Source organism: Delphinapterus leucas, chromosome 16, assembly GCF_059928025.1.
Source record: "Delphinapterus leucas isolate spDelLeu-1000000601 "Yukka" chromosome 16, BTC_Dleu_Yukka2, whole genome shotgun sequence".
In the NCBI taxonomy this organism is placed as follows: domain Eukaryota; kingdom Metazoa; phylum Chordata; class Mammalia; order Artiodactyla; family Monodontidae; genus Delphinapterus; species Delphinapterus leucas.
The window spans coordinates 62,325,749-62,340,368 of NC_143144.1; the positions used below are offsets into that span (position 1 = coordinate 62,325,749).

A 14,620-nucleotide genomic window follows, 5' to 3' on the forward strand; every position below is an offset into this window, starting at 1 on the left:
TGGAGGAAAGAGTCTCATCGCATTCTTGGTTCACTCATGATTTAGGTTATGTGAGTGGGGGGTGGGAAGGGAGAGATGGCTTTGTTATTTCTATATAATGACACTTGCTAATTGTAAAACTATCAAAGTATAGATAGGTAGGTTAAAAAGCATCTGACATCTCACTTTTCAGGGGTGACAAGTGTGTCACTCTGGTGAGCATTTCTGGTAATCTCTGTTTGATGTGCATAATTATTCATAAGAATTTGTCAAATATATTTGTGAACATAGTTCATCCAGAAGCTGACCCTGAGACAAGGATCAGAAAAGAAGCAATTCATTTGCAAGGTGCAGCAAAAGGTAATGGAGAGTGGGAAAGTAAGACAGGAGGGTAAGGTAGCCAATTAAGGGTGATCATCAAGTTAGCTGCTGCTGTGGGTGGATGGAGCTTAATCCCACAGAGAAACTCTGGAAAGTGCTGTAGAACAGGAGCCTCAGAGATATCTCAGTGGAAGGGTGAGGGAGCAGAAGTATTTATACCCCAGGCCCCACTGGCTGAGACTGCCCCTGGTGGGTGTTAATTCTGAGTACTTCCAGCCTGAACAGCCTTCCAAGACATTGGAGAAAGTCCCCCAGGAAAGAGAGGCAGCTATTAGCAGGTGGAGGGCAGCCAGACACACACATAGAAGTGGTATTGCTTGGAAGATGCGCCAGGCACTGTTCTAGGTGCTGGGACACAGTAGGAAACAAAACAGAGAAAAAGTTCTGCCCTCATGGAGCATTTTTTCTATTAGGGAGAATAAATATTGAATAGTAAGCAGGGTAAGTAAGAAACGTACGGAATGTGTTCCACGGTGACAAGGAATGTGGAGAAAAATAAGTACTGTGGAGTTCTGGGGAGGAGGGAGAAGGGGTTGGTTGCAATCAGCAAAAAAGGGATCAGGGCAGGCCTCACTGAGAAGGTGACACTCAAGGAATGACCGAAAGGAGGGGAGGGGGAAGCCCACCACATGGTTATCCAGGTGAAGAACATTCCAGGCAGAGGAAACAGCAAGGCCAAAGGCCCTGAGTCAGGAAGGTCTCTGGTGTGTGTGAGGAACAGCAGGGCCTGAGAAGCTGAGCAGAGAAGGGGAAATGGCAGGAGAGGAGGCCCTGCAGAGCAGAACCCTGGTGACACTGTGCTACCTCAGGTGCCGGAAGCAGAAGACAGCAGAGTCTGAGTCAAGCTGTGCTGCTGTGCTGACAGTGAACTGAGGGGGGGCCAGGGGCGCAGGGAGGGCAGCAGGAGGCCCCACAATACCCCAGGTGGCGGCGGCGGAGGAGTGAGATGCTGCTGCCATTGTGCGCAGGTCGGATGTGGGGTGTGAGAGAAAGGAGTCAACGGGTTTGGCCTGAGCAACCTGAAAGATGGAGCTGCCTTTTCCTGAATCAGGGAAAACTTCAGAAGAAGGACATTTGGGGTCAGGGGTGGTAGGGGGCCTGGCTTTGGGCATCTTATGTGTGTGATGTCTGTTGGACACCTAAGCAGGACTGTCAGCAGAAGGCTGAGTGTAGCTCAGAAGTTCGAGGAGGTCCGAACTGGATGTAAACTGGGGAGTTTGTCAGCATACAGATGATCTGAGACTGGCTGAGATCCCCATGGGAGCAAGCTAAACGGAAAAGAGGCCTGGGACCAAACCCTAGGATTGGAGTGGTCAACTGTATGTACGTGTATACACACTACATTTATACAGATGGATATGCAGAAACACGCTCTCTGTTTAGATATATACATACACACACCAGTAGTTTCAGATCAGTGGTATTATATAAACAGATCTCAATTTTCTTCCCACTAAAACTCAATTTTCTTCACACTAAATCTGCTGGGAATCCTGCTCCATGGTGAAAATATCTGTCTGCTCCATTAAATTAATGGCTGCATAGTATTTCACAGTGTACATTACCATAATTAATTGTCCTCTATAGACAAATATTTTTCCCAATTACAGAATTTTAAATTACACAGCAATGGGCATCATGTGCATTCCTCTCCCATCTATGTGACCATCTCCTTGGGATAAACCCTAGAAGTGGGGCAGCTGTGGGCAAGGATGTGCCCTTTTTATGTTCTGATGCAAGACTCCTTCCCGGCAGCTCCAGTCATCTGAGATGTATTCAATATGGATCAGCTGCCGACCTTACGGAAGAACTACTGGGATGTCATTCCAGGTAAATTCTGTTCTACAGGGACCCTTCTCAACACGGGGCAGCTTTCTGGGTAATCGCTGTTAGGAACCAGGCACAGAGGTTTAGGGCAAGTCAGAAAAGTCCAAGACAGGAAGCAATCTGTCGGTACTAGCTTTTGGTCTGACATATGGAGCTACAGCCAATTTCTAAGTGTAAAGCCACTCCATTTCCACACAGAGCAGCACAACGCGCCAGGCCTGCAGGCTCTCCAGCAGGGCCATTAAAAGCTTATTACATCAAGTGCAAATGCAGCAGCCAAAGGCAGATGTGCCTTTTGTGAAATGACTGTAATTAACGCCATATCTTCCTCCGAACTTTGTTTTCGCTGGCTGGAATTGTCATCGTCCTGTAAGGACAAGCCTATTACATACCTCGGATTTTTTCCCTTTACCTTGTTGTTCCGAGCAAAAGCATGACCCATCACCTGTCTGGGCAAATACTGAGTGTTTGGATGGTGTCAGGACGTCCTGCACGTTCAATGGTAACCTTGAGAATAACATCTACCACTGCCAAGTAATTGGTCAGCAGCCTCTGCCAAGAACTTCAGGGTATTAAGGGATAATGTATTTAGTCACAGTGTCCTCAAGCACAGGGAAATGTACTGAAGCACCTTTGATTCAGAAGGAAAATAAGGAAAACGACAAATACAGAGCCATGCCTTGGATCGTTTATTCCCGTCGATGCGTTGGTCTGTAGACAGAATTCAACCCAAGACTCTGGACCCATCACTGGTGTTCGACCCACAGAAATTGTAGGTCAGCGGCACTCATCCAGGGAGAACTAGTCCGCTATACCAGGTTCTTAACCATCAAGATACACCAAGAAAGTACCTGATAGTCTGAAGTTTTAAAAAGTGTCTGAACTCGTGATCTGTATGCTCTTCAGCTCCCGCAGTACAAGCGCCTTTTCCACGGGATGCCCCTTTACCACAACAGAGCTTCCAACCAGTTCAGCTATCAACACTGTTTCTTCCTCTTCTGCTCTGTGAGTGATGCTTGGTCCAGCCAGGAGGCCGATGAGAAGGGTTTTCTTGTATGTCGTGGCTGAGATAAGTCTTTTATCCCAGGATACAGCAGGCAGAAGGCAGCCTCCAGAATTCATACCAAGTTCCATTCTTCAAATTACCATATTTCATAGTTTATTATGAGATAATTGCCACCAGGCCTATAAGCCTCAGCACCATGTTAAAATCAGAGCCCGGGAGTGAACGCCACCTGTGTTCTCTTCCTCCCCCGCTCCACTCGTGCTGCCTGCCGGCCTCTCCTCAGAACGCAGTGTAGTAGTTCTCTGTGGTGCTGACGATGTCACTCTGGTCCTCCAAGAGCTCCAGCACCTGCCGCAGCACAGTTTCACTCAGGACTGGGCTGAGGCTCAGGCGAGCACAGGCCAGGATGTGCAGGAAGTGGCAGCCCTTCTCCACGTCTGCAGGAAAAAGGGAGTTGGCTAAGCTTGGACACACCTGTCAGACCCTCCTCTCTCTCTCCTGTCCTCTCCTCTAAATGGAAGTCCTTCTTCAGAGTTCCTGGATCAGAACCTGCAGCTTAATAAGATCCCCAGATGATTCTTATGCACATTAAAGTAGGAGATGCACTGGCCTAGCTTATCAGTGAGAACGAACCAAAACACCTGTTCTCAGGTCTGTGCCATGGACCACTGCTCGGGGGATGCAGGCCTTCAACCTTCCAGGATTCCCAACCAATAATTTTATACTCATAACCCAGTGGGGATTTAGCGCTTGGTAGGCTTTTTTCTCTAATGAAGTTACATGTACGAGCACATGCATTCAGTTCTAACCCCTGGCTTCCCAGGCGGGAGCCCTCTTGTGGCTGACAGCAGAGCCGGCTTGCAGCAGCCTCCATATACCTTCTGTAACTCCTGGACGGTGGGACTGTGGTGGTGACCTTTGGCCTGTTCTCACTCTTCTCTGCCTAGGCTTCCAAAAAGTCTGCCTGTGACGGCTGTATCCTAGGAACCTCTCACCCTCTACCCAAAACAAATGAGACCATTCGTAGCAGTTCAGCACGAGTGACCGCTTTCCTAGCTGAAATCAATGATTTGGAGTAGTGGTATTCACACTGAAGTTATGACCATTAGAGGATCATGAAATCAATTTAGTGGGTTGTGGTTAGCATTCTTTTCTTACCAAACAGGCTAGAGTATGAGATTACAGAATGTATTGCATTTTAGGTACGATAAACATTGAGAAACTTTATATTCAACTATACATGTATATGTATAGTTGAAATAAAATTTATAATAAAATTATATAATTTCCTAGGTGATGATGTAAAATTTATTTGTAACATCGAGTCAAAGTCAAACCTCATTCCTGGAAACAAACCCTCCCCAGTTTCCACCAAAGACCCATTCACAGGGCCAGGCCTCTCACTGCCATATCCCCAGCATCTGGCCCACTAGTGCTCTGCACAGTCACTGAATGTTGTTTTCAGGTGATAAAATGCTTTAGGCTCCAGGAAAGTCCTCAAAGAGGGGTTGTGGTGATGGGCAAAGCATGCTTGAGATTCTGTGCACCTTTGTGGCTTTGGGCAAGTCACTGCATCTTTAAGCCTCAGTTTTCTGACCCATGGGGAGTGGGGCTGGGGGGCACCTCTGAGGTCCTTCCCAGCTCTAAGGGTCAGGGATGCTCACAGGCCGTGGTCCTGGGCTAACAAAGACCTGCAAATTCGGACCTCTAGTGGCTAGTCAACTCATTGTTCCTCCCGACTGGGTTACTGTTGGGAAACTCGCCACCTCCCCTGGTCTCCACATTTCCAGGCTATTTCTTCAACATTCATTCGATCAAGATTCCCTGAACACCTACTACATGTGCAGCGCTGAGCAAGGAGGAGCAAGTACAGAGTGCAGACAGAGAGCTGACTCTGGAGTCCAAAGGACCCGAATAAAAATGCTGGCTCTATGACTGGGGCAAAGTGGTCCAGGTCTCTCAGTCCGCATCCTCATCTGTTAAATGGGAAGAAAAGCACCCACTTCACTCATGGTTGTGTGGGTGAAAGGAGACCCATGGTGGGGGCTTCTTCCATGGAGAATTACTATGACTCTATCGTCATATCCATAACCTAAGAAGATGCACATAACCTTGTCCCTGCTCTAAAGAAGCTTTGACTCTCCCCGAGAGGAAGGGTTGATGACGGAGGGTGAAGGACTCCAACCAGACTGGGCTTGCACACAGCAGAGAGGAAGCCCTGGGAATTTCAGCACTGCTCGGCTTGTGATCTTAGTTCTTTTAAGACCTGGGTGCTCAGGCTCAGGGCTCAAGGTGACTTACAGGCATATGTGGTCAGCAATGCTGACTGCCCCAAAGGCCTTAAACTAATTCTTCACAAAGGCCATTCTGCCATCGAGGGTTGCCTGGTAAGGCTGTTCACTAAGTGACCTTCCATTCACGTGGGGAGAAGGATTGGTGTTAGTTCTTTAAATGTTTGGAATTCACCAGTGAAGCCATCAGGTCCAAGGCTTTTCTTTGTTGGGAGATTTTTGATTATTGATTCAATCTCCTTACTATGTATCTATTCAGACTTTCTATTTCTTCAGGATTTAGTCTTGGTAGGTTTTGTGTTTCTAGGAATTTCCATTTCACCTGGTTATCCCATTTGTTGGCATACAATCGTTTACAGTACTTTGTTATAATCCTTTTTATTTCTGTAGAGTCAGTACTAATGTCCTCATTTTCATTTCTGATTTTAGTAACTGGAGTTTTTTCTCTTTTTTCTTAGTCTACCTAGCTAAATGTTTGGCAATTTTAGGGATCTTTTCAAAGAACCAACTTTTGGTTTCATTGATTTTCTCTATTGTTTTTCTATTCTCTATTTCATTTATTTGTGCTCTAATCTTTATTATTTCCTTCCTTCTGCTAGCTTTGAGTTACTTTCTTCTTCTTTTTCTAGTTCCTTAAATTGTAAAGTTATATAAGTGTTCTTAGCTATACAGTTCCCCTCATACAAAGCTCTTCTGTGTCCTAGAAGTTTTGGTACTTTGGGGTTTTGTTTTCATTCATCTCTAAGTATTTTCTAATTTCCCATATGATTTCTTCTTTAGTCTACTGGTGAAGAGTGTGTTGTTTAATTCCCACAAATTTGTTAATTTTTCAGTTTTACTTCTGTTATTGACTTTTAACTTCAGAAGATGCTGGTCGGAGAAGATACTTTGTATGATATCTACCTATTAAAATCTATTGAGACTTAATTAATGGTCTCTCCTGGAAAAGGTCCCACGTACATGTTGTATGCTGTATGTATGCTGTTGTCAGGTAGTCTTTTGTGTGCGTCTGTTAGATCTAGCTGATTTATTGTGTTATTTAAGTCCTCTATTTCCTTACCTTCTGTCTAGTTGTTCTATCCGTTATTGACAGTGGGATACTGAAATCTCCAACTATTATCATAGAACCACTTACTTGTTTCAATTCCGTCAGTTTTTGCTTCATATATTTTGACGGTCTGTCATTAGGTACAAAATGTTTAAAATTACTATGTCTTCTGGCTGTATTGAACCTTTTATTAATATATAATGTCCTTCTTTGTCTCCTGCAACATTTTTTTTTTATTTAGTTATTTATTTATTGGCTGTGTTGGGTCTTCATTGCTGTGCGCAGGCTTTCTCTAGTTGTGGTGAGCGGGGGCTACTCTTCGTTGGGGTGTGCAAGCTTCTCGTTGTCGTGGCTTCTCTTGTTGCGGAGCATGGGCTCTAGCCGCGTGGGCTTCAGTAGTTGTGGCACGTGGGCTCAGTAGTCGTGGCTTGTGGGCTCTAGAGCGCAGGCTCAGTAGTTGTGGCGCATGGGCTTAGTTGCTCCGCAGCACGTGGGATCTTCCCGGACCAGGGATCGAACCTGTGTCCCCTGTATTGGCAGGCGGATTCTTAACCACTGCGCCACCAAGGAAGCCTTCCTGAAACATTTTTGATTTAAAAGTTTATTTTGTCTGATATTAGTATAACTGCCCCTGTTCTCTTTTGGTTACTATTTGCATGGGATATATTTTTCTGTTCTTTCACTTTCAACCTATCTGTGCTTTTGGATCTAAAGTGAGTTTCTTGTAGTTGGCATATAGTTGGAGTTCTCGGGTTTTTTTTTTCAATCCATTCTGCCAATCTCTGTCTTTTGATTGCAGAGTTCAATCCATTTACATTTAACCTAATTACTGATAAGAGGGACTTACTTCTGTCATTTTGCTATTTGTTTTCTATATGCCTTATAGCTTTTGGTCCCTCAATTCCTGCATTACTGTCTTCTTTTGTGTTTAGTTGATTTTTTAAATAGTGAAATGTTTAAAATTTCCTTTTGTGTATATTCTAGAGCTATTTTCTTTGTGGTTACCACAGGGATTACATTTAGCATCCTATAGTTATAACACACTAATTTGAATTTATTCTAGTTTAACTTCAATAATATATAAAACCTCTGTTCCTTCTCCTTTGCAGCTCTGTCCCCACCCCTTTCAGTTGTTGATGTCACAAAACCACAACTTTATACACTGTGCCCAAGAACACAGACTAATAATTCTTTTAAGTGTATTAGGCTCCTAAGATTCTTGGTTTACAGGTTATTTTTCTTTTAGCATTTTGAATATATCAGCCTACTGCCTTCCAGCCTCCAAAGTTTCAGATAAGAAATCTGATCATCTTACTGATGTGACAAGTTGTTTTTCTCTTGTAGCTTTCAAGATTCTTTCTTTTGTTTTGACTCTCAAAAGTTTGATTATAATGTGTCTTGGTGTGCTCTCTTTGAGTTCATCTTAATTGGAGTTCACTGAGCTTCTTGGATGTTTATATTCATGTCCTTCATCCTATTAGGGCCGTTTTCAGCCATTATTTCTTCAAATATTCTCTCTGCCCCTTTCTCTCTTCTTCTGGGACTCCCACAATGCATATGTTGGTCCATTTGATGATGTCCCACAGGTTCTTTAGGTTCTGTTCACTTTTCTTCAGATTTTTCCTGCTCAGATTTGCCTTTGAATCACTGGTAAACTTTTCACTTCAGTTACTGTACTTTTCAGAATTTCTTTTTGGTTTCTTTCTAGTTTTTGTGTCTCTGTATTGATATTTTCTATTTTGTTCACCCATCATTTTCTTAAGCATCTTTAAGACAACTGTTTCAGAGTCTTTGGGTAATAAATCTGCCATCAGGTCTTTTTCAGGGACAGTTTCTGTTGCTTATTTTTCCCTTTGAATGGGCCATAGTTTCCTGTCTCTTTGAATGTCTTTCGTTTTTAGTTGAAAACTGGACATTTGAATCTAATAATGTGGTAACTCTGGAGATTAGATTCTTCACCTTCTGTGGTGTTTGTTGCTTTTTGTTATTGTTTTTATTTTTTTGGTTGTTGTAGGCTGTTTCTGTGCCAAGGAGCAGCCTGAGATGGAAACCTAAGGTCTTCTCAGGTCTATTTCTGAGCCTGTGCCTTTCCCTGGGCGTGTGTGGTCGCTTTCTAATTTTACCCATATATGCAGGTGTTTTTGAATGTTCTAGTCTTTCTTTTCTGGCTCCAGAAGGGGTAAAAAAGAGAAATGAAGGGGTTTAAAAAAAAGGGTGCCAGTCTTTTAAATCCCCTGGAAGTCACTTCAGCTGTTGGGTGAGCAGCTTAAAACAATGGCCACCTACCTCTCTGCCTGCACCTCTGTGATCAGAAGCAGCAACTGGTGATCAGAGCACAAATCCCTGATACATGGAGGACTGGGTCCTTTTTGCCCCCACTAGCTCGCACAAGCTCTGTACAAACTGCTCCAGAAACACATGCACAGCCCCCTGCCATGTAGCTGGGGATGGGGGATGAGTAGCTGTTACTAAGATCTGAAAATTGACTGAAATTAACCCCAATTCATTGTCCAAACCTTCCTCTGGAAGTTGCTAGCCTTGATAGACTCCAGAGTTCCAAAATAGCTACATCAGACAGATGCAATTGTTGTCTAAGTGGAGGGAAGGATTCTTGGTGTTCTTACTCTGCCATATTCCTAAGAGTTTCACAAAACACCAATTTATGTCATCCTCATAACAACCCATGATGTAGGTACGATCATTATCCCTGCTTTGCGTGTAAAGAAACCGAGGCACAGACTTGCTCAAGGCCACACAGCTACAAAGTGGCAGAGCTGGGATTCAAACCCAAGCAAGGTGGCTCCAGAGCCCAGCTCTTCACAACTATGCCATGCGGGCCATCTTCAGACAAACCCTATGTCAGTGCTTTAGGGACCTAAAACTGGCCCATGTTTATAATCCTTTCATTATTGTAGGTTTACCCTCTGCTGAAATATTCATAAGTGACTAAAGGTTTTAAGTTCTCCTACCAATCATACTGCCAAGGAAAACTCAATGCTATGTTTCATACTGAAAGGTTAGAAACAAACTAAAGGTTCTGCAGGAATACTTAAATAAATGGTCGAATATCTATCAATACAGATAGTGGAATGCTGTGCAGCCATTAAAAAGACAGGTACTTTTACACATACTGTTGCTGAATGACTGCTATAAGCCAACGTTAGATTTAAAATACAAGATATAAAGCACTGAGTATTGTATGCTAAGCTTTACTCATGTTTTTTAGTAAAGGATAAACTATACAAACATGCTTATAAGTGCATATAACATCTCTAGAAGGATATGCCAGAAACTAGTAACACCCACTGCCTTTGGAAAGGGGAACACAGAGCCTGGGGCTCGGTGTTGGGAGGGAGTCTCACTTTTTCTGTGTGTGTTTTTGTACTTTTTGACTTTTTATCCTGTGCATACATTATTCAGAATAATGTTTTAATGTCATAGGTATTTCTTATGAAAAGGGGTGGCTGCAACAGACTCTGACAGTTCCTACAAGGTATGTGTACTGGTATTCTCAGTTACTCATGCTCCAGAATTTGTCTCCTGGGAGTTTACTAGTTCCAGGGAATTGGCTTATGTTTTTTAAAGGCTCCCATTTACAGACTGAGAGCAAGAGCCTGTCCACCTTGACACACACACTCACCAAAGCAGGAGCTGGCCTGTGGATTAGAAGTGGATATAAAACCTGCCACTTTATAGACCCTCAGGTCACCAAGGCTGTTTGGTTCTCCTAAGAAATGAAGTGTGAATTGCTTTCATTTGCTTCAGCAGGCCCTAGGATCACTTTAATCCACCCTGTTCCTAACACACATCAAAATAAGAGTCTAGCCAGATGGCTTGGGACTACCATGAGTGCAGGAATGTCACCTGGGGAGCAGCCTCTCCTCTCATCCCTTCTTGGTTGAAGAATCCCACATTTCACAGCTCTAAAAAGCTCCTTAAATTGTGGATAGGTGGTTTTTTCCCCCAACTAAAGGATATTTATCCTTCTTGTTCTGAATGAAGTGAACAATAGTTAGAAACCTTGCATTAAAATAATAGATTGCTTTCAGTTTATTTTAAGACCTGTTGTCACACCACTCTGGGAGGTGACTTCATGGGTCCTTAAAAGCTAAATAAGGCTGCATACCATAAACACCAGGGCTGGAGATCTGGTCCAGCTCCACCTGCTGACTCAGCCTGGAACAGGTCCAGGCCCCAGGGATATATGGGCTTTAAGGACTGGAGGTGGACCTCCTGGGAGAGAAAGAAAGCAGAATGAGGAGGCCTGTGCTCACTAACAAGCCTTTCCACTTTCCTTCTGGCATCATTTGTTGACATATGCCAACATTTGTTAATAGCACATGTTTGCAAAAGGTAGACTTTGAAAAGTCACCTTTAAGAGCGATCAGTTTACACAGGATTTAAACATAGGACTTATGCTTTCTTCTCTTTCTAACTAGTATGAAAATGGTAATGTCTGTTATCAGACTCTCTACAGTTTGAGTTTCTAACCACTAGGGGCTGATCTAACTCCACTAAAACCAACTATTTTCTCAACCATTTCTTTTGCAAATTATCAGGTTTCAGGATGACTGAATTACACTGTTCACAAACTGTAATGTCTAGAACCATTCCTCCCAACGTTGAAGGGCTTGATGTTAGAAGAGAGGAAAATGTCAGGTTTGGGTTCAGAGACAAGAAGGAAGAGTGGAACAAGAAATAACACAAATTACAGAGGACACGAAACCAGAAGGATGTTAAAAAGTCCTAGCGTAACAGCTGACCTTGCTGTATCAGAATCACTTGAGAAGCTCACCTGTCTAGCCCCCATCCCAGCCCCTAGTGAATCAGAATCCCTAGGGGTGGGACCTGAGTGTTGTATGTTCAAAAGAGCTCCGAGGTTGACTCTTACGTGTGGCCCATGTCAGAACAACTGTGCAAGGCTAACGCTCACTTTAGAAAGGAGGAGTCTGAGGCTCAGAGAGGGCAGGTATCTTGACCAGTCATGCTTCCAAGTTGTTACTGGGAAAGGTCCCAGGTTTCCTGACTCTCCATCTAGTGCTCTCCGGGAGGGAACAGCCCCCTCCAGGGCACCGGGACACATGTACATTACGCCACTTACGATTTGGTTTCTGGCAGTCTTCTTGAATGATCTGGTGGATCTTTCTGTGTAATTCTTTGTCTTCTCTGGTTACCTAAATAGGAAAAACAGTTCGGAAAAAAATGTTAAGTAAAACAGAGGTTGTGTCATCCAGACACCCAAATTAGTCTTTAGGATAGTTTCTAAAGATTTCATAACAATCCTCATCCCTACACCAATAGAGTGTCGCTTTTGATACGTGGCCAGCTGTCAAACCAGTTCTGTCCCTAAGTAGCTCACTGCTCTGAAGTCCACCCACAGGCATATTCCCTCGGGAGGTGGTTTACAGGGGCCATGATAGAAAGAAAAGCTGGAATCCCTTGCTTTCAAGGAGCAACTTTCGTCTTAAATATTCATAACACATTCATAAAATTTCTCTTATTCATTATATTCTTGAGGGAGGCACAAGTGATCAAACCCGAGGACTCTTTCCTCTTGTGTTTCTTCTTTTCTATCTTGGGTTTCACATTCCTTCACCCAACCATAGGGAAAAAAACAAAAGAAATAAAACTGTAAGGCAAAGCTAGCAAGAGAGTAAATCTAGTTTATGAATGGAAACACTGTCTGTTCTCAAAGGCAAACGTAACCAAGGTTCCTTTCTCAGCCAGCTCCAGTAAGAGGGAAGCAGCCATCAAATGGGTTTCACCTTCATGTTCAACAGTAAATCTAAAATCAAAGAGAAAGAAAGGGAAAAAGAGGAAGAAAGGGGAAAAAAGGAAGAAGGAGAAAAAAAAAAGTACGCAAACAAACACATACGTCAGGATGCTCCTTGGACTGACGGACTTGGAATGAGCAGATTTAAGAATGGGGATTCTGATAAGGACCCTTCTCTGGACTTACAGGGTGTTGGGAAGATTAAGTAAGGTAATGTGGGAGAGCTGCTGAAAGCTGGAAAGCACTATACAGAGAAAAGATAACTCTGTCCCTGAGGCAATGCCCTCAGGAAAACAGAAACCTAGGAGCCAGGGTTGAGGTAGAAGGGGGGAGTGAAGTCAGAGAAGGGGGGTGGCTCTGCTGAGGAAAATAGAGCTATTAGAGCTGGATCACCCCATTCCAGCTCAGACTGATTCACAGAAGGAAGTGCCCCAGCCCTGCCACACCTCATCCCTGGACTGCTGCCCATGGTCTGCTGTTCCTCAGGAAGAGCAGCTTCCTACTGACCCAGGAAGCCACGCAGAGCCTCCCGGGGGGGCGATGTGAGGGTGCAGGTGGGGGTGGGAGGGTGTTAGGATGAGTTGCCCAGCATGAGCTTCTCCAACCCCACAAGAAGCAATCAGCTCCCACCAGGCCTGCCCATCCTGGGAGGCGGTGGGGGGGTGGGGGGCTGCCCTCACCCTTATACAGAATGGAATACCCTTTTCAGAAGTTATTTAAATAGTATTTAAAACATATCTTAATTTTTTTAAATGTTCTAAAATGGGGAATCACTAGAGTTAATCAACATCAAGAAAATGTCCTATTAAGGAAAGCTCCCCCTTGGGAATCATGCCTGTAAAGAATGAGGCTTCTGGGATCTCCCAGAGTTCTGATCTGTCTTCAGGAGAATCGCTCACAGCTGAAGCTACATCTATGCTACTAAAGTGGACATCAATATCGATAACATCAGTATCAGCTTGGTTCCTCCCATATTAAAGGTAGGCAGTGAGAGGTGAACTTTTAACTCCAAGTATGAGGTAGGCAAGCACTTGTACCCCTGGTGGGAATGTTAATTGGCACCACTTTTGAAGGAGGCAATCAAAAGCTTAAAGGTACATGCCCTTTACTCCAGCAATTCCTCTTTTAAGAGTCAATCTTACGGAAATACTTACATAAGTCCACAAGAAAACAGACATAGTAACACTATATGTGAGGACAAGAGTTGGAAACAATATAAATGGCCATCAGAGATAAGTGGTTAAACAATTTATGGCAAGTTCCCACAATATGGAAAACCATGCAGATGTCAAAAAGAATGAGACAGATTTATAAGGACTAATATGGAAAGATGACTGTGATGTGCTATTCTGGCATCCCCCAAAGTTGCTGAGCATTATTTAGAGCAGTGGTTCTCAACTGGGTCAGGGGACACTTAGCAATGTCTGGAGACGTTTAGGTTGCCACAATTGGGGGTGCTGCTACCGGCATCTAGTAGGTGAAGGCCAAGGATGTGCCAAACATCCTACAATGCAAAGGACAACACCCCACAACAAAGAATCATCTGGCTCAAACAATGCTGAAGTTGAGAAATCCTGATTTAGAGGAAGATCACATCTTTTTGGTAACAGGAGCCTATATTTACGTGTGTGCCAAAGGCTGTACTGTTAAAAGCGGTATCTTGAGGAAAGATAAGGGCCAACTTTCACTCCTTACTTTATGTACCTCCTAATGACGGATTTTTAAAAAACAGGAAACAAACAATCCTAAGTAATAAATATATTTGCAATTGAAGCTAAGAAAAAAAAATTAAGTTGCAGGTCTCTTACATAGAACAGGTTATCAAAACCACCATCTTTCTGGAAAACAAGTCCTTCTTCCTGCAGCAGCTTTATAGCATTCCTAAATATACTATGAATTGCCTTGGAAGTGGTGTCATTCTTAAAATCCATCTGTAGGAAGAAAAAAAGGAAAAAAAAATAAAGGAAGAAAAGAAATAAGTCCCATCTTACAGCACTTGAGGGCAACTCCCTAGACCAACTGGTTATAAATTCACCCAACAGGCTTTTTAATCTACTGAGTCAAAAAGATTCAGGTATGCACGGGCCTAGCAGGATGGTATTTAAGGAGGATTGGGAAGTTTGCTCTGGCAGAATCACACTCGATAACTGTTCCACACCTTGGTTATGATTTTTTGTTTGTTTAATTCATTTAACTCAATGATACAAAATGGAAATATCAAAATGACAATCTTTGATTTATTTTTTTATACAGAGCCAAAAATTCTATACCTACTGGCTCACTTTTTTCATTAAAATTGTGGCCATATATACAAC

The 14,620-nt window shown here is 43.4% G+C and overlaps 1 protein-coding gene across 9 annotated transcripts in view; it reads right to left on the minus strand.

Annotated features, from left to right (window-relative positions):
• STN1 (STN1 subunit of CST complex) overlaps positions 1–14,620 on the minus strand; it is a 64,560-nt gene that overhangs the window by 25,324 nt on the left and 24,616 nt on the right. For 2 of the 9 annotated variants that reach the window (XM_089898145.1, XM_089898141.1), the window contains 3 exons: positions 14,114–14,236; positions 11,634–11,706; positions 1,822–3,630 (listed from right to left, as the gene is read on the minus strand). In XM_089898145.1, coding sequence (XP_089754271.1) covers positions 3,473–3,630; positions 11,634–11,706; positions 14,114–14,236 — 354 coding nt within the window. In that variant the 3' untranslated portion in view covers positions 1,822–3,472. Of the gene's footprint in view, positions 1–3; positions 3,631–10,658; positions 10,766–11,633; positions 11,707–14,113; positions 14,237–14,620 lie in introns of those variants that run through there. The other 7 variants (XM_089898142.1, XM_022568860.2, XM_089898140.1 and 4 more) reach the window with 7 other exon arrangements.